Source organism: Dermochelys coriacea, chromosome 19 (genome assembly GCF_009764565.3).
Source record: "Dermochelys coriacea isolate rDerCor1 chromosome 19, rDerCor1.pri.v4, whole genome shotgun sequence".
In the NCBI taxonomy this organism is placed as follows: Eukaryota; Metazoa; Chordata; order Testudines; family Dermochelyidae; genus Dermochelys; species Dermochelys coriacea.
The window spans coordinates 6,554,801-6,573,936 of NC_050086.2; the positions used below are offsets into that span (position 1 = coordinate 6,554,801).

General features: G+C 39.4%; 1 protein-coding gene across 6 annotated transcripts in view; it reads right to left on the minus strand.

Moving 5' to 3' along the window:
- Window positions 1-662: 662 nt before the first annotated feature.
- Window positions 663-19,136, minus strand: part of PTP4A2 (protein tyrosine phosphatase 4A2) — a 28,882-nt gene continuing 10,408 nt past the window's right edge. For 4 of the 6 annotated variants that reach the window (XM_038377554.2, XM_038377551.2, XM_038377553.2 and 1 more), the window contains exons 2-6: window positions 16,381-17,037; window positions 13,791-13,883; window positions 7,650-7,780; window positions 4,262-4,336; window positions 663-3,026 (exon numbers count right to left, since the gene is read on the minus strand). In XM_038377554.2, coding sequence (XP_038233482.1) covers window positions 2,918-3,026; window positions 4,262-4,336; window positions 7,650-7,780; window positions 13,791-13,883; window positions 16,381-16,476 — 504 coding nt within the window. In that variant the 5' untranslated portion in view covers window positions 16,477-17,037 and the 3' untranslated portion in view covers window positions 663-2,917. Of the gene's footprint in view, window positions 3,027-4,261; window positions 4,337-7,649; window positions 7,781-13,790; window positions 13,884-14,637; window positions 14,679-16,380; window positions 17,038-19,136 lie in introns of those variants that run through there. The other 2 variants (XM_043505946.1, XM_043505945.1) reach the window with 2 other exon arrangements.

Here is a 19,136-nt window from a genome sequence, read left to right on the forward strand (position 1 = left end):
AACGATTAGGACCCAAGGCTCTAGAAATTCCCCCATGTCGCCCCAGACAGTGTTTTAATTCATACACTGCCAAGTGGCACATTGTCTAGTCTTGTCCAGGAGACAAGAAGAGATTTGCAACAAATCTTCTTACAGCACTTGGAAAGGCTGCAGAGATTTCATGGGGTTTTTTTTTGTTTTTTTTAAACCAGGTGATTTAGGGGGAAAGAAACAGCTGAGATGTCTGCAGCAATTCTTCTTTTTCAGGATGGAACTGTGCCTCCCAAATTCTCACTGAGTCACAAGCAAGCTCACACTGTTCACTGCTGAACTGTGGTCATCAGACCATCTATGAAGGAGTGTCTGTAGACAGATTGGTCTGAATCCGTTTAGGAACCAGGGTAAACATCTGTGCAATGAGTAAATTAATTGGGAACCAGAGGTAAGAGCCATTTACAGTAAGAACTTTATTGCACTATGTCCAAGTGCTGAACCAGCTATTGTGCCTGTTGGACTCCAGTCACAATCGAGCCCCTCCCCATCTACACTGTATACGAGTCTGTGCACCCATGTGACTATCATGTTTTCTCAATTCAGTTAAGGTTGCAGGGTCATAGTACAAGCTAATATAGTATATTATAAATCAAAGTAAAACTAGGAGGAATGCAGTTATACACAGAGCATGTAAATAGGGTTTTTTATTGTTCTTTAAAGGGTCTAGGCTTTGGTTTTCAATCTGGCTACAACCCTTTTCCCCTCCAGCCTGACATCTCTCATTTGTCAAACCGACATCAGCTATCAATACTTTATTCAGTTCGATATCAAAGATTTTAATTTTGCAGAAACAAAAATCCAACTGAGAATAATTAAAATGTTGGTTTGTCGTTCGGGAGGGAAGGGCCAATATTAGATGCTTCCAGCCTTATGTACCCCTGCGCAGAACCAAACATCAATTATTTTCCTAACAAGTAGGAATTAGCATCATGCACTCTTGTGCGCCCCCTTTATCTACAACACACACACAAAAATTGAGCACATTACACATTTTAAGGCAGGAAGGAGTTTGTTACTACATTAATACAGCTCAAGTCACGGTACAGTATCTGAGCTTTGGGGGCGGGGGGGTGCAGTGTTTTATAGCCTTGAACCTACAGCGGGATCTTTTGGCATGTCCTTAAGTGGGAAGGTTTGAGTAGTACCATCATTTTTTGTTTTAACTTAAACACACTTCTAGAAATAGAATTTTAAAATCAATTATGTGTTTTCTGAAAGCGTTTACACAGTTTTGTTAGATTAGAAATTAAAAAAACAACTTTGGACTAGGACAATATTGTATAGATGCAGTTCACATAACCAGCATCTGCGGTATTAGTAAAGAGGGGGTATCAGTCTGCACTTGCTGGCACTGCTGCTGGGACAGATAAATGAAAGCCTTTGATGCTGCACAGCAAGAGACCACAAGACAAGACGATCCTAAACCTGTGTTCAAAGTCCTCAGTGGCTGACCACTATTACAAACACAGTGTTGAGTTGAAAGCACACAAGATTGCTAACGTGGCAGAACACTAAGCTGGCATTACAATTCATTTGGTAAAACCAGTTTTACTGAAACGACCCCTCAGAGGCAGTGCAACTGACTAGTCTTGATTAGTGCACTGAACCCAGCAATGACTCTGCAAAGAAAATACTGCACTGGTCCATAAACAATACATTCCAGCCCCTGCCCCCCAAAATCAGCATTTTCCCCACCCTGTAAGTTACGGCCTACTGACAGTGTATGTACATTAGGCATTGTTGGTGTGTAACCAGTGATTCTCTCTCAGAAAGAGTCTGGTAAAGAAAAAAAGAACAAGGCAATCAGTAATTAAACTGAACTGTACATGAGGACCAGTCTGGGAAAATACCCATAACCAGGCATTTATTCAGAGACCAAACTGCATATACATTATCTGAGCCTCACATGCAGTACCAATGAGACACTTCAAGTCCTGGTTTATTATGTTCAAAGAGGCAGAGATAATCTGGACAATGACCACAACAGCCTTTCTGTTTCTTAGGACAGAGGAATTAAAAACTCCCTGTCTGGAATCTCTTTTAGTTGACCAGGACACTTCTGGATTATGGATGTCTGACTCTTCCTCCACCAAGAAATAATTTTTCTACCCAAGTAGCAGAAAGTTAACTTCTCAGACAAGTTTTTTGGAGAAGTACGATTTAGTCAAGCGCGCGCACACATGCCCACACACACACACAGCATTATTTGTAAAAATATTACCTCCACCAATTAGAAAAAGAGAGTCTTCTGTTAAAGAAAACTACCAAAAACATCCTCTCATTCGAAAAGTCTAAATACCACATAGACACAGAACACAACCACCACTATATTTCTCAAAGAGTGCCCAATGGGACTTAAGGCTGTCAGACTGCTCACCTACAGCAACAAAGGCTCCTCCTTATTTCTGTCTGCCAGCTCTCAGCAAGGAAAGGGGAAAAAAAAATAATGCGGGGGAAGGAAACAAAAAAAAAAAAGGGACGTCCCAAAGGAAATTCCACATGCCAGGACCTAACTATGAAGCACTGTCCCCGAACCAAGAAAATGGCTTCTGCACAACCCAATGCTCTGCTGGTTTTCCTTAGACATAAACTTCACTTTATTTTATTTTTTTAAAAAAAGTTAAAAATACAGAAGGTTCAGAAACTGATTTCTCCTGGCAGATATTCAAACTGCAGCTTGAGGAGAAAACAATCCTTCACTGAAATGTTTCTTTTTTTAATTTTATTATTTTTTTTTAAATCATCACCACCATTAGGACAGAGGCTGAGGAGCACTGACTCCACCACTAATTTGACGACGTAGTTTGATTCCAGATTCACATTTCCAGGTGACAAGAGTCCAGAAAACAGCCATGATAACTTCAGCCTTCGTTTAAGGTTTCTTTTACTGAACACAGCAGTGACCATTGGTATCTTTGAAGCGTAATCGCATCTTAGGTCGGTATTTCTCAAGGTAAAGCAGCTGTTTGGAATTGAAAGCTCCCCTCCTTTTCCTAAAATAAAGAGAATGAAGGCGTAATATCAGTTGCAAAAGTACGGCTTCAGTTATTGTGTATATTACAAAAGTAGATAGCTGCTTGCTGCAGTGCAAGGTTTTCCAGCCCCACAGAACTGCCACCTGGCTCACTTCATTATCCACTGTCTCCTCTAGGAAAGGAGATCTTAACTGGGACATGAAACTCGGGATCTGTAACGCTGAATTAGTTAAATCTATGGATTATAAAACGCTTCCCTCCCTCCTCTTACTGAGCAGACTACAGCATGCCTTTGGGTTGGGAGATTTAGTTTCCCTGGAGTCTGCCTCTCCTACAAGCAGAAGTGGTTGCTGAATGACATAAGCCCCTTGAAGATTAATGTGATGTCCGCATGTGTAGTATTAGCTAAGTGAAGACATGACAACCAAATACAAATATTTGAAGTACAAAGAGGGTAATTTAGCTTAATAAGAAAAGAGGTAAAGCTAGAAGTAGTGAGAGGAAATCAAGAAAGAAAATTTAGGAGGGCCAAAAAAGTCCTCTTGACAGTGAGATGGATTAGGGAGGCAGATGAAGACGTTGGAGCTCCAAGAGCAACACAAAGCAGGGTTTTGGCACATGCTTGTATAGTATCTTCCTACTTGGTGGGCTTCATTTCAAGATCTGGTGCTATAACAAAAACTACCAGAACTTTGTGCTCTCTCTCATTCAAGCACCACTTTTGCCTTTTTTCCATGTTGGATGGCTGCCAACATTTCCTAAGCAGACTGTGCCCCTTCCACACATGAGACCATCAGGATTCCTGATCTTTGGGTTCGTGCTCTAGATGGGCCAAGCAGCATGATCAAAGAGCTATAGAACGTCACGCTGCTACAGTACCTGGCCAGGCTACATTTGTTTTTGGTTCTTTAGTAATCTGTCAGTGTCCACCTCAAGCAGGAATTTTACTAAGATCTTTTGTTAGCATTTTACTTTCACTCCAAATGCATTGGGTCACAAACCAGTGCCTTAATTCACAAGCAAATGTAAAAGATTGGCTCTTCCCTGCCCCCCAACATCCACACCCAGGAGGGTGTAAGCCTTGGCATTAAAGTTATGCCCAGAACTGGCAGGACACAGCTACTGGGAAACTATCAGCAGTTTAAGAAGTCTTGCTACAAGTGCACATTGCTCTTAAAAACACAAAGATAAAATTGCATAGACAGACATAGGAGGGGGGGAAACGTGCTGGAGAGCTGATTACTTTTACTTACTGCCTTATGAACTGAACTGCATCCTCATACTTCATTCCACATTCAATGAGAGCCAGTGCAACTAGGACAGGTGCCCTACGAAGAGAAATCAGTATTTATGTTAGCAGTCTAGAGAACCAATGTATTGAACCCCGCAAAATAGATCATATTAGTCTATAAACAAACAGCTTAAGTATCCTGTCTTTAAATATTTTACCTACAGCAAGCCATTTGCCTGCAGCATCTAATGTAAAATTCTCTTCAGCAGACCGCTTCCAGCACCAAAATCAATAGCTCCTTCAGTGTCTGCCATGAAATAGTAATAATGGATTTTTATTCTTTACTTTTTTACTATAAAATAATTTTGTACTCTGCTGGCCATAAATAAATTCGAGGTTCATCTTTGGTGCATTTAACTTCCTGTTACACAGCTTTAATCCCATACAGACTAAAGAGATGCACTGCTTTTGAAATGACAACACTGAAACTTATTCCTTTTGCTAGGTTATATGTGGGACTTAAGGGGCAATGGAATAAGATTTTCACCTGCAGGTCACTGTTCTGAAACCAACCCAGCTGAGTGGGAAGGGTGTGTGTGGGTGGCTGATTCAGGAGTGCTATGTGAAGGGAGAAGATGCTCTGAGTCCACATCCTAGTGCTCAGTTGTTCATATTAGCAATAGCACACAATTACACTTGCACCTTGGTGGCAGAGGAGAGGTCAAGGATTGAACAGAGGTTGTAAACTGAACTACTTGCCCTTACAGTTAATCAGGAACAAAACTGAACAACTCTGGCAGGGCAGCTTGCTCCGTCACTGCTGTGCAGCACCTGGATAAACGCAACTTCAGTTTTCACTGCTGTCAGTCTGAAACCCCACAAACACTAAATGCACTTTAAAAATGTAAGTAGTAGAACAGATAACATTTGAGGTTCAATTCCCAAGCAGCATAAATGCAGTGCTTCCCAGGGTCTAAGCAAAACTTACGAGAAGTTCTTCCTTTTCTTTCTACAAAAAAAGGAACCCAAGAGAAAAACCAGAAAGGTCATTCTGAATGAATAAATCTACCAACTCATGTCTGTAATACCAGTAGATGTCAAACTGTCAGCATACTTTGACTTAATGCTGGGCAAAAAACAGGAGGGCTTTAAATCATTTAAATCTGTGGTCATCTTCCACCCTGCTCCCCCTCCCAAAAAAATCCTCACACAGAAACAAGACAAAGAACAGAGTAGCAAATCATGTTAATTGCCATGTTTTTGCATTACTCATTTTTTTTCCCCTGCTTCAGCATTTCACCTCTCCCCTAGGGGAGGAAATGGATACAAGAACCAAGTCAAGACCAGCCAACCCAACTTACATGTCTCTTCTTGATTTTTCTTTATCCCACCTTTCTGTGTTTTCATTATACCTATTTAAGAATTTATAAGGCTCCCACCCCAATCACAAAAGCATCTTGAGTATTTATCTCTTCGTTCCCAGCATGTAAGACAAGTAGCAATTTGTTTACAGAACTTATTTGTTTACGTTTGTGAGACTGGATGTTCTATTTAGCTTTCCCAATTAACTGAAGAAATGAATTTTCTTTTTAGTCGCAAACATAGTGACTCCTTCCTGGAGAAGAAAGAAATTGAATTTCGGACCCACAAAGAAATCAGCACATATACGAGAGAGATCTCTCTTTACCCACCATTAACATCCAGCCACCTTGGGGGAAACAGATCAACTTTTAAATAGCACATAGCACTAATTTATAACAGTTTAGAGGAGGTAGGGAATAGCATATTAGGTTGAAAACAAAGGAGGAAATTTAGGAGACAGTATAGGATTACTAAAATTGGATTATGACCAGGAAGATACCTGGATTTAATACTCCACCAGGAAGTATCAGGGGGACTTCAGGCACAATAGACCTTGGTTTTGGGTCTTTATCAAAAAATGGAAACTCCTACAGAACAGTTCCCCTAGCATTATGCTGGGATGGTAGCCAGTACTAATACAGGAGTGACACCCATTGAATCAGTTATATTCTGCTGCAACTCAGAGTTCCCTCATGCAAGTACTGAACTAGCCTGACCCCTGATTACCTTATGAAATCTGATTAAATGATTCAAAAGACTAATTTTAAATGACCGTCCAATCTGTCCAAAACCACCTTCCACAAGTTTATTTTAGATATTAAACTGGAGCTTACACATTTTGGAAAAGGTCATTAATAATCTTGTCAGCTGTCCTAGTAATTAGAAGCTATAGAAATCCACAAATCAGGCATAATCTTGGTGCATTCCCTTCCCAGGCTGGGAGGGAAGGTGATGCTGTCTGTGTGGGGAGTGGAGTAATGGGAGATAGGAAAAGAGAGGGAAGTGGCACACACATGACAATTTGCTTAGCTTCCAGTAACAAAACAACACTGCAATCTCAAACAATACCTGTCCTAGCCTTAGGATGAATATGAAATCTATAGCTCCTATGGAAATAGATGTATGAATTGTATATTGGGGATAGGCGACACAGCCAAGAATTAAGGGGTTGCAAAGAGCCATAGAACCAATATCCTGATTTACCAATTTGAGGAAACGCAGTTTAGAGCTGATGGGGCAAATTATAATTCATGGGGTCCCCTAACCACCAAACAGGCTGTTTAACCTGCTGTGTATCAATGTATTATTATTCCAGCATTCACACTGCTGCAGGAAATGCCCTCACTACTTCCATGTGAACCTTCCTTTTCAGGTGTTTATAAGTGACAAAAATTGCTCTGGTCTGCTTTTGAATGTCTCAACCTCGAAACTATAAGAATTTAAAAACTAGTTTGGGACTTTCAAGCATTAATATATTAAAAAAAAAGCTATCTTTTCAATAAAATGTTGCATGCCAATATTTTGAAACATTATTCAATGGCTTTGACTAGTTGGAAGGCAACAAAAAAGAATCCAACCATATAAAGTGCTCATAGAATCTCAAACTCCCACTGAAGTCAATGGAATAGAAGGCATTAAGAACCTTGTAGCTTAGGCCCAGAGAAACAACGTATTTGGCTTATACTGCATATATACATTAGGTTTGTCAAAAAGCACAAGAGATTTTTAGCAGAGAGATGAAATGCATGTTCCACTGAGTAGATTCTCTAACTCTGACACATTATGATCTGTCAGATCAACTACTGTGAACAAACAATCCAAAATGAAACAAGAGCTTTGGGATACAGTTGCCATGTCACCTACCATTTTAAAATCGTAGTAAGCTTCCTTGATTGTGATGGTATGAAGTTGCTGATGTTACTTAAACATGGTTTGTTTGGTTTTTTGTAACTGAATGAATGCAGCTATCTTCCAGAGTGAAATCTTCAACTAGTTTATGTATATGCTAAAGGGAATCCCTTACAAAACCAAAAGAGCAGAACACTTACCTTCCCAATCCTGCAACACAATGCACAGCAATACAGCATCCAGGCTCTTCACGAAATTTGGTTTTCAACAGGTTTAGCCAGTCATCAACTATTTGATTTGGGGGTGGCGCTCCATCATCAAATGGCCAGTCCTTCAGGGGAAGAAAAGATTATCTATAATTTTTGTGCAGGGATTACACATTGACAGAGAATGCAATCTACAATGAACAGTAGGGCTAGTGGGAGAGGAAAAGGGGGTAGTGCAGGCTTTCATTCAGTCAACATTCAAATTCTACACAGTTGCTATTAAACATGTAATTTCCTAGTATTCCAGATACAGATTCAATTATACCATAATACAATACTCAACAAAATTTAAACATCCTTAAACATTTTAAATTAAAAGCTAATTCACTAAAACTCAGCTAATTTGGTCTAGTGGAAATTGCTGACTGATGACTCAGTTGTAGAATGGACTTTGTGGAAAAACTAAACAACTGTCTGAAATATCACTGACATTTTGTAATTAATCAAATCTGAATAAACTGTAATTCAATTTAATACTTAAAGGAGGATGAAGAGAACTATATAGACTTTTGCCTAAAAGTACACCACTTCTAAATACTATTTGTACCATATATTCTGCATGGAAGAGTCTGAAAAGATTGCTGCACAACTATTCCACTGGATCAGCTTGTCCAACTGCAATGCGTGGCATCTGATTAGGAAGTGGCATTCATATCTACCTTAGGTATTATCCACAATTACAAACACATGCCTCTTACTCGTATGCAAAATATAGTGCTTAAAAATAAAGGAAAAGTGAATAACTGAAAAGCATCTATGATTTTTTTCCCCTCCTTATGAAAGATTGTCAAGAATGTAAAGAACTGTCTGAATCATACTGCATAATATGAGCATGGCTATAAATCAGAATTTTATGTGAGATTATTTCCAAATCTTTTTCACTAGATAATTCACTTTTGGCATCTATACTTTCTGTTTATAGAGTAGTGTGTGTGTGTGTCTTGAAATTAGATATTTCAAGACAAAGGTGGGCCCAGGTTTTATTCTCTTCTCAGAAACTAGAGTGAAAGGAGCCTTCTTCTAGCCCTTGGCTAGGAGAACTATGGCTATCATGCAGTACCTTGAGGATCCTGACTTCATACTCTCCTCCCTCAGGAGCCTAGAAAAGACATGCAGAAACTCTGGAGAAGCACAACGCTACTGGGCTCTTAATTTTGAAATGTAATTGTAACTAGCACTGTGACACTTCCTGGGTAGCCCATTAGACAGGATGGCACACCATCAGAGTAGGAGCTGTCATGGGCTTATCAGTTCCAGGAATAGCCATCCAACACCACAATAGTTAAGATTGTCAGCATTATATGCATCCAATGAAGTGGGTTTTAGCCCACGAAAGCTTATGCTCAAATACATTTGTTAGTCTCTAAGGAGCCACAAGTACTCCTGTTCTTTTTACAGATATAGACTAACACGGCTGCTACTCTGAAACCTGTCAGTATTTCTACTGTAAGCCACATTTTTCAAGGCTTAACATCTTTAGCAGAGAAGACCTCAACACAAGAGCAACTTTAAATATCAGTAGTTGAGAAATTGCAAGGGTACAAATCTGCCATTGTTAGAGCTACTGAAACTGAAAGCCTCATTTCCTCCAAATAATTCTGCAGGTGATTAATCCAGAATATGGATGCAGGGCCTGACCATATGAGGTACTTAGTGCACTCAGCTCCTTTTCAAATTAATTTTTGTAGGAGTTTATACTCCACATTCAATATTTAATCCAAAGACACACAAATTAGTATCCATAATCATTTAGGACCAATGTTGTTCTCACAGTAGTTAGTCAATGACAAATTTCACAGACTTGCATAGAAAAGAATGACCCATTACTTGATTCTCCCTGGTGAACTGGAATGTTTCAAAGAACGGAATTCAGCCTTAACTCTTGATGTCCTTGCTTTGGATTTCCCTCATGTTACTTACACATAACTATTTAAAACCACATTAACTTATAGTTTAAAAAACTGACATAAGAACTTAAGAATGGCCATACTGGGACAGACCAATGGTCCATCCATCCCAGTAACCCGTCTGACCGTGGCCAATGTCAGGTGCTTCAGAAGGAATGAACAGAACAGGGAATCATCAAGTGATCCATCCCCTGTTGCCCATTCCCAGCTTTTGGGAAACTGAGGCTAGGTACACTTCAGAGCATGGTTTTGCATCCCTGCCCATCCTGGCCAATAGCTATTGATGGACCTATCCTCCATGAACTTATCTAGTTCTTAATTTAACCCTGTTCTAGTCTTAGCCTTCAGAATACCCTCTGGCAAAGAGTTACACAAGCTGACTGTGCACTGTGTGAAGAAATATTTCCTTTTGTTTATTTTAAACCTGTTAGCTATTAATTTCATTTGGTGACACCTAGTTCTTGTGTTATGAAGAGTAAGTATCACTCCCTTATTTGCTTTCTCTACACCAGTCATGATTGTATAGACCTCTATCATGTCCCCCTTAGTCTCTTTTCCAAGAGGAAAAGTCTCAGTCTTCTTAATCTCTTCTCATATGGAAGCTGTTCCAGACCCTTTATCATTTTTGTTGCCCTTTTCTGTTCCTTTTCTAATTCCAATATATCTTTTTCGAGATGGGGCAATCTGATTGGCACGCAGTATTCAAGATGTGAGCGTACCATGGATTTATATAGAGGTAATATGATAATTTCTAACTTATCTATCCCTTTCCTAAGGATTCCCAACATGTCATTAGCTTTTTGACCTCCGCTGCACATTGACTGGATGGTTTCAGAGAACTATCCACCATGACTCCAAGATCTCTTTCTTGAGTGGTAACAGCTAATTTAGACCTCATCATTTTACATGTATAGTTGGGATTATGTTTCCTAATGTGCATTACTTGGCATTTATCAACATTGAATTTCATCTGCCATTTTCTTGCCCAGGCACCCAGGTTTGTGAGATTCCTTTGTAACTATTTGCAGTCTGCTTTGGACTCAACTACCTTGAGTAGTTTTGTATCATCTGCAAATTTTGCCACCTCACTGTTTACCTCTTTTTCCAGATCATTTATGAATATGTTGAACAGCACTGGTCCCAGTACAGACCCTTGGGGGACTCCATTATTTACCTCTCTCCATTCTGAAAACTGACCATTCATTCCTACCCTTCGTTTCCTATGTTTTAACCAGCTACTGATGCATGAGAGGACCTGTCCTCTTATCCCATGACAACTTATTTTGCTTAGGTGCCTTTGGTGAGGGACCTTGTCAAAGGCTCTCTGAAAATCTAAGTACACTATATCCACTGGATCATCCTTGTCCACGTACTTGTTGACCCCTTCAAAGAATTCTAGTAGATTGGTCAGGTGTGATTTCCCTTTACAAAAACCATGCTGACTTCTTCCCCAACAATCACATTCATCTATGCGTCTGATACTTCTGTTCTTTACTATAGTTTCAACAATTTGCCTGGTATTGAAGTTAGGTTTACCGGTCTGCAATTGCCAGGATTGCCTCTGGAGCCCTTTTTAAAAATTGACATCACATTAGCTGTCCTCTGCTCATCTGGTACATTAATCCCAAAGATACCATTATCCATTCCAGCCTCCTATTTCCCTAGTTTTATCTCTTTATTGCATACACTTGTTTACCAACCCTAATAGTTCAAACAGGCTACATCTAATTCTCCAATTCCCTGCTTTCTCACTATACCATCTGTCAAAGCAGGCTCACTAGCTGCCACATTCCACCATCTTTGTCTTTCTTACTAGTATATTACCTTATATCATGGAAAGAACTCAAGCTTTATTAAAATACTCTGTTTCAGGAGTTTCATAAGGCTTTTGACCTCAACAGTTTTAAACACATGCTGTAGTTTTAATCTTTGTTATTTTTGTAAACAAACGTTAGCTTTAAATAGCGGTATGTGTCAGTTTCTCAGCCAGCTGGTAATATAACACAATTTCTGAAGGGTGACAGCAGCCTGTTTTGACAGAGCTGGTTTCAAGAGACACAAGTGGTTGTGGGTCGTGCTGATGAATATTCAGAGCCACTCTTAAATGCCAAAATACCACTGTGATGTATTAAGTAAAGACGACACTATCATGGCTGGAATCATCTGGCTCAAGTATGACATTAGCAGCAAATCTTCTCTGTCACCTCCTGTTTTCTGTTATCCTTGTCTGATGTCTACAGGACTTGTTCCCTCTGCTGTTTTGCTCTCCTGCAACAAGAGCATACTAGGAGCAATTACATACTGAATGCAGAGAGAAGGCTACTTATCAAGGACAAATGTGGCAAACATACAGGAGCCTGTGTATATAATTTAGAATTTGTAAGGCACTCAAATATCATGGTGCTGAGGACAATATGAGTTCCTAAATAGATATTCGGTCATCATTGCAGAAGTAAACTGGCCCTTCTGCACCATAATCGACATTGGCCCATTTTCCAGTCAGCCTGGTGCATGCACCTCACCTGTAAAGTCATTTTGACCAAAACACCGTCACACTCCTATGGAATTTTATGACAGCTATACATATGCATTTCAAACAGAAACGTGGAGGTAGAAGGAAAGAAACTGAACCTCTGGTAGAGGTAGGGTTGTTCATGAGCCTGTGCTGGGTGGTGGTTTGTTCTTTTTTTAAAATATGCTGTAATTTTCCTGTGCTGTTCCTGGGCAATTTGCTTTCCCAGCAGAGCAAACTGACTGCTATACTTCATTTGCTTTGATGAGGCTCTGGAAACACTATGGTTAACGGCTGTGCTGGAGTGGGGAGGATCATCCAGCAGAGAAACTTCAATGCTGCAGTGAGGCAAAAGGCTCCCCACAACCTAGAGCTGAAATCAGAGCATGGCAGTACCCATTTCTAAATAACTCTGAGGCTTTTCTTTTGAAGTCATATACAAGTTTAAGAGTAGGATCAAGCAGAACAGAACGTATCGCACAAATACAAGTTCCGCAGAGTTGCGTGGATTTTCCTCCAAATTGTCCATGGTCTCTAGCCACAAAATGAGAGGCAATAGAAGACTGACTACCTACAACTAACTGTTAGGCAGGGTGCAGCTTCTGAGATCCCAATGGAGAGACTGAGAAGTCACTTCAGCCTTTTTATTATATTGAAAAGTCACATCTGACGTACGATAGCTGTTAACTTTTGAGGTAATGCATTTTCATATCTGCCTTCATCCCTAATGCCTTCACACCACTAAGGAAAAAATCAACCTAGAGACACCAAGCAATACCAGATTTCACTGTGCAAATCTAACCGTAAACAGCACAGTTACAGAATTATACCTCCTGAAGAAGAAGGGAAGAAGCCAATAGCTACACTGCACTTATAGCTGAGCCCACTGACTTCTATAGCCAGTTGGACCTCTCACATTACTGGCGTTTTATGCTAGAGCTGGTCTACAACATATACAATACAACCATGTGTCAAATATAACCGCTATGTAAAATTATGGCTGTTTTCAGCCTGTGTGTTAAAAATTTCAAAAGTAATAAATTAAGTGAATGCCAGTTAAGCAAAAACGATATTTTTAAAGTCAAGTTAGTACCTGTGAAATGTCTGAGATCATCACTAGAAATGGAAGTTCAGTTTTAAGCAGAACAAATACCCCATCAATGCATCTTACCCTTGTTTTAAAGATATCACCTTTAGTAGAGAAGTCACTCTTCATTCTGTAGCTGCCAACAGCAAAGTCAGTTATGAAATTGTCACTGGTTCTAGGTCCAGGATTGAGACTACCAAATCAAATCACATAGGATGAACAGATGATACACCATTAAGTTTGTCCGTACTAACCTAATTCACATTCAAATCAGTGACCAAGAGATGAACAGCAAAGTATCTCCTGAGGCACCCAGACCTCTATGAATAAGAGTTTCTATTCTAACTAGAACTCCTGGTTGTAGTAATAATCAAAAATATCTCAGATGTAGTTCACAAAGTTACAAGCAGTTTACTGAACAAGCATATCAAAGTGAGCTCTCAAATGTTATAGTAGTCACACAGTCCTGGGTCATCATCAGGCAAAAGCATGAATGCCAAACAGTGCTGGAACATCTGATTCATATTTAATGATTTTTCAGTTCAGAAAGAATTTTAAAAGAGACTCACTAGAACCTGGATTCCTTCTTTTTCAACAGGAGCTTTATCATACGTGGCATCACAAACTCGCACCAAGGTTGTCACTCCATACTTCTTAAGCTCCTTTAAGAACAAGAAGGAAAGCAAACACATGAAGCATACTCCCAGAATGGGGAATTAGAGCATTTTCTCAACTTTAACAAAGCCAAATAAACACGCTATGCTGAATCAATGACAGTGTACATTACTCTACAGTTCCATGGAGGAGACTAGATAACTGAGGAGCAAGGATAGCTCCAAGACTCTCATCCAGTTCTAAGCTGAAAGGATGTGGTCTTGACCAACATTACGATGAGGGTTAAAAGGCCAGGGGGAGAAGAGGAATAGGAAATACCTCTATGTCAGTCTCACTTAGGGTGGGAGACCAGAGTGGGAAAACTGCCTTAAAGGTATGCATATGTAACAGCAAAAATAAAATAGCTAATATACCCTGCCTGCAGATTCTCTCTCTCTTTAAATAGAAGCATGGATCTGTCTGCCTCAGGCAATGCTGAGACATTTTCAAACAGATAGGAACTGAACACACACAGAATTGTATTCTAGCTTCCTTGTAATGCACTATAAGTAGCACATCATGCTAGATAAATAATCAGATCAAACTAAAGCTGCCCCAGTTCATTTTGAAAGATCAAACAGCATTTCCTCCTGTGCCTGGGAATGGCTCTTCAAAATTTATTTTTACACTTTAATACCCCACAGGCACTGTCCATCCCAGGCTCTAGGCCCCTGGATAAGGTATTAGAAATATAAACCATAACAATAAAATGAAAACATCACATCAATGGAAAAAAAAATCAGGGTTTCAATCCAAATTAACCATTAGTATTTGAGCTGATTGCTGACAAAAAGAACATCTTCCCGAAAGGTGGAATCATGTTGATATGAAAACTCAGTGTCAGATCACAAGATCTTCCCAGAATGGAAGAGATCTATTAGATCAAATCTTCCCCCTGCAAGGGTGTGATCTAGGCTTCCTAAAGGACTTATGAGAAGATATGCCACGGTTTGCAACAAGATGGGATCTAGTGGTACGCTGTACCAGTACTTCTCTGATGATGCCATCTATAGCTTCAGTTTTAAAAAATGTTTAAGCCTTTATGGTTTCAGTTACAATAATTTGGATATGACCCAACATACAGAGGAGGTGACTCCATTCATCTCAGTTGAGGCTAAAGACGTAGTTTAAAAACATCATCACTACTAATTCCATTACCAGAAATAGTTAACTATTCTGGGATTAGAAGCGGAGTTTGAGGACCTCTTTTTTTTTTTTTTTAAATTAAAATCTGACTTCTATAAAAATGTTATTAAAAGTTAATGTTTAAAGTCAAATTTACACAAATTAAGAAGGAAGGTACTGTACACCTGGGGTCAGGCTTGGGTGATGAGGGATTACAAGTATCGGTTACAAGGTTCATGAGATGCATAGAGTACATAGACCCAGATTAGGATGCAGGAGTTTTTTAAAACGTCAGTGGATAAATGGGCTCGGGTACGCCACCCATGGAGCATATTTAGAATCCAAGTTAGTATTGGTGTAGTGCTTAAATACATGGGTGGGGTGCGTTCCTTGGTTCCCCGGGGAAGGAAGTGGGTTTCACTTGATCTTAGTCAAAAGGCCAAAGAGATCAACCAACCACTAGAGATCCTTATCCAAAAGCCAGAAGATAAGCCATGGCTCTCTGGGGTTAGTACATTTTATTACATCAGACAACAAAGGGTAGTCTCACTCAATAGTAAAGACAACATGCTAAATCACCCGGCAAGTTATGGGGATGGCAGGAGGGATAGCTCAGTGGTTTGAGCATTGGCCTGCTAAATCCAGGGTTATGAGTTCAATCCTTGAAGGGGCCATTCAGGGATTCAGGGCAAAAATTGGGGATTGGTCCTGCTTTGAGCAGGGGGTTCGACTAGATGACCTCCTAAGGTCCCTTCCAACCCTGATACTCTATTCTATGATTACAACTTGTCTACACCTGAAATGCCACAGCAGCACAGCTGCTGCGCCAGTATAGTATTTCTGCATAGACACTATCTATGCCAACGGAAGGAGTTTTCCCATAAGCATAGGTAATTGACCTCCCCGAGAGGCAGTGGTTCAATCCACAGAAGAATTCTTCCGTCAACCTCGTGCTGTCTACATGAGAAGTTAGGTTGGTTTAATTGTGTTGGTCAGGCCATAGATTTTTCACACCATCTGATCCACGCAGCTGGGTCAACCTAATTTTTCATTGTAGACTGAGCCTAAGAGGAGTCACCTTTATGGGCTCCAAAAGGAGTCCCATCCAGCCTCTCTCAGTCAAAAGATGTAGGACTTTCAAGAAAGGAAATCACCAAAGGCTTCCTTCTTACAGAGTCAGGAGAACTAATTAAATTGTTTAAAAAGTATCTGATCATTAAAACTTTTTTTTTTTAATTATATAAAGTATAAAGGGTATTTCTGATGGCATCACCCATGGTGGATCTGGGAGATGTGGCTCTAGTGCTGCTTTAGAAATTTCAAAACACAAGGAATGGGGGGGAAAAAAAAAAAACATACTACTGTATTTGGCTACCTTACCTCTGTGAACTTGTTGAGGGTTGCATTGGTTGGGTTGTGAGTGATCAGGAAACGCATACTCTCATAAGTAATCTCCACCGGGGCTGGACGGTTCATAATGGCAAACAAAAAAAATATATGTGGGGAGCAAAAAAAATATCAATAACCCTTGAAATGTTTCACAGCAGAAAACATTAAAAAGACCACTAAAATGCCTGGGCTTGATCAGAACTATCTTTAATGACCTGTTTGTTCTTTAAGATTTTTTACTTCAAGGAAACCAGGTTTGCTTTAGAATCCACTTGAATTCAATTTAGGCCTCAATAACTGCAGGTGGTATCCTTCAGACTCCAAAAATTCTGACTACATGCAAGACTAGGCAGCCTGTACTACATTTAGGCACTGGTGAGGCAAAAAAAATAAGGGCAGATCTTCTCTCCACTTTGTTTTCTTGATGCTTAGTTTTGCTTGAGTCAGTAAAAGGAATATGCTTCCAATATGCAGAAGATATCCCATATATTTGAAGGTGACTGCTGTGTCTGGAGTCTTCAAGGCAAAGTAATTATGGTACGTAGGACACGCTCACTTGTCAGCCAGGGTGCTGTGCTGGGCCTGGCAGAAATCTGCCCTGATGCTCAGAATCGCCATAAATGTGTGACGAATATTCCAACAGAAAACCTAAGAAGAAGAAAAATGTCATATTTAAAAGGGATTGTTCCTTCTGATTGTACAGTGCTATTGAATACAGTGCACCCAGAAACCTCAACATAATTAAAGTATGAAGCGTTAAACAAACAAGCCTGCTTTTGAAAGTACTTCGATGTACACTGAACCACATCTTTTATTGTAGTACCAAGAAGCATTCCTGTATTATGTTCTGTCTTTTAGCATGATGGATGTCAAATATTCTACAAAATCTCAGTTAATCAAAAAGCCAAGTAATACTGAATACCAGAACTAAAGGTGAAATACCATCATCATACACTCAGGTAGCTCATAATTAAACATTTACATAGAAAGCAGCAGATATTCTCCACAGCCAAACAATCTGTATGGAACTAGATAAGTTCATGGAAGACAGGTCCATCAATGGCTACTAGCCAAGAGGGTCCAGGATGCAACCCCATGCTCTGGGTGTCTCTAAACCTCCTACTGCATGAAGCTGGGACTAGATGACAGAAGATGGATCACTAAATAATTGCCTTGCTCTGTTCATTCCCACTGAAGCATCTGGTACTGGCCTCTGTTGGAAGACAGAATACTAGGCTAGATGGACCATTGGTCTGACCTAGTATGGTCATTCTTATGTTCTTAATCTGTAAATTAGTCTACCTTTCATAAGCTATTTATGGAAGTTCAGTTTCCACACAAAATGGCCAGATAACAGGGATTCACTAATCAGATCACCACTTCCCTCAAGTAAATATGAATAGCACAAGAAGGAAGGAGAACAACTGCACTGCTAACATTTTGTAAAGCAGTATTCAGAACACACAACATAATGGAATACAGCAAAATTCTAATTCTACTTTGGATAAATGCTGATTGTACCAAAGTTAGGATGTTCATGAGCTAAGGCTATGTCTACACTTAAACTGCTCCAGCAGCACAGCTGCAGCGCTGCAACAGTGCCATTGTAGTGCTTCCAGGGTGGATAAAAAGCAATGATTTTTTAAAAAAAAAAAACGTTTATTTAAATCAGATTTTTTTGATAAAATGCTTTTGAGGAAAAAACTAAAGAATTTTAATTAAGATACATTATAGCTCAAAAATATCTCATCATGGATAAGGATTATAAATTCTAATTCTATAGTATGAGACAATACATTCATGTAATATTTAAGAAAAGTTTTGTAAATGAGTTCCAATAGTTCATGGATTAGGGACCCAATCTTATGGGGTTCCACAGGCTTCTGTATAGATTATTTAGGTGAATCTTTCTATCTACCCAATGGGACTCATTGCTCAGTCTAGAAGATGCCATCAGAGATGCTTAATTTGCAGTTCTCAACTGTGGATTTGTGTCTCCAGCGGTAACATGCTTGTTAACAGCAAAAATGTTTTTAAATAAATAATTAAATAGAGGTGAGAAATAACAGACCTCACCCTACTGTCCTCTGCAAATTTGGGTACACAGAGTCAATCCCTTACCTCTCTAAAAGTGAAAAGTTTCAAAAAGTTCAATGAATAGAAAATTGTTGGGGGTGGAATAGTTCTGGACAAGGAGAAGTCTGGAGATAAATGTGAGAAACAAGGGACATATGCTTGTTTTGTTAAAATATTAGATGTTTGCAGTTGAATACTTAACGTTGTTGTTTTAGTTAAATAAAACAATTTAAATGTCTGTCTGGTGATGTTCTCCTCCTAATACAGGATGGCAAGAAAATCCTCCAAATAGTAACGATTAACCTGTTGAATTAGAGATAGTTCACCTCCCAGTGACTTCATAATATCTGCTTCAGTACCTTTGGTAAATGAAATAACCAATCATTCCTTTTTCTGATATAGCTGTAAAACTAATCTGAAAAGTTTTCAAAATAAATCACTGTTTTAAAATGTATAGTATGTACCTTCTAAAATGAACCTACATCTATCTCCGAGTTGTGAAGAATATTTATTAAGGTTATAACAACCAACAAGAATGCATTTTTATGTAGAAAACCATGATTAAATCGAGTCTTCCTGACTAGTGATTTAAATCATGATATAAATCCTGATTTAAGTCAAATCCTGAGTGCTTCAGTGTAGACAGTCACTACAGTGACAGGAGGGGTTCT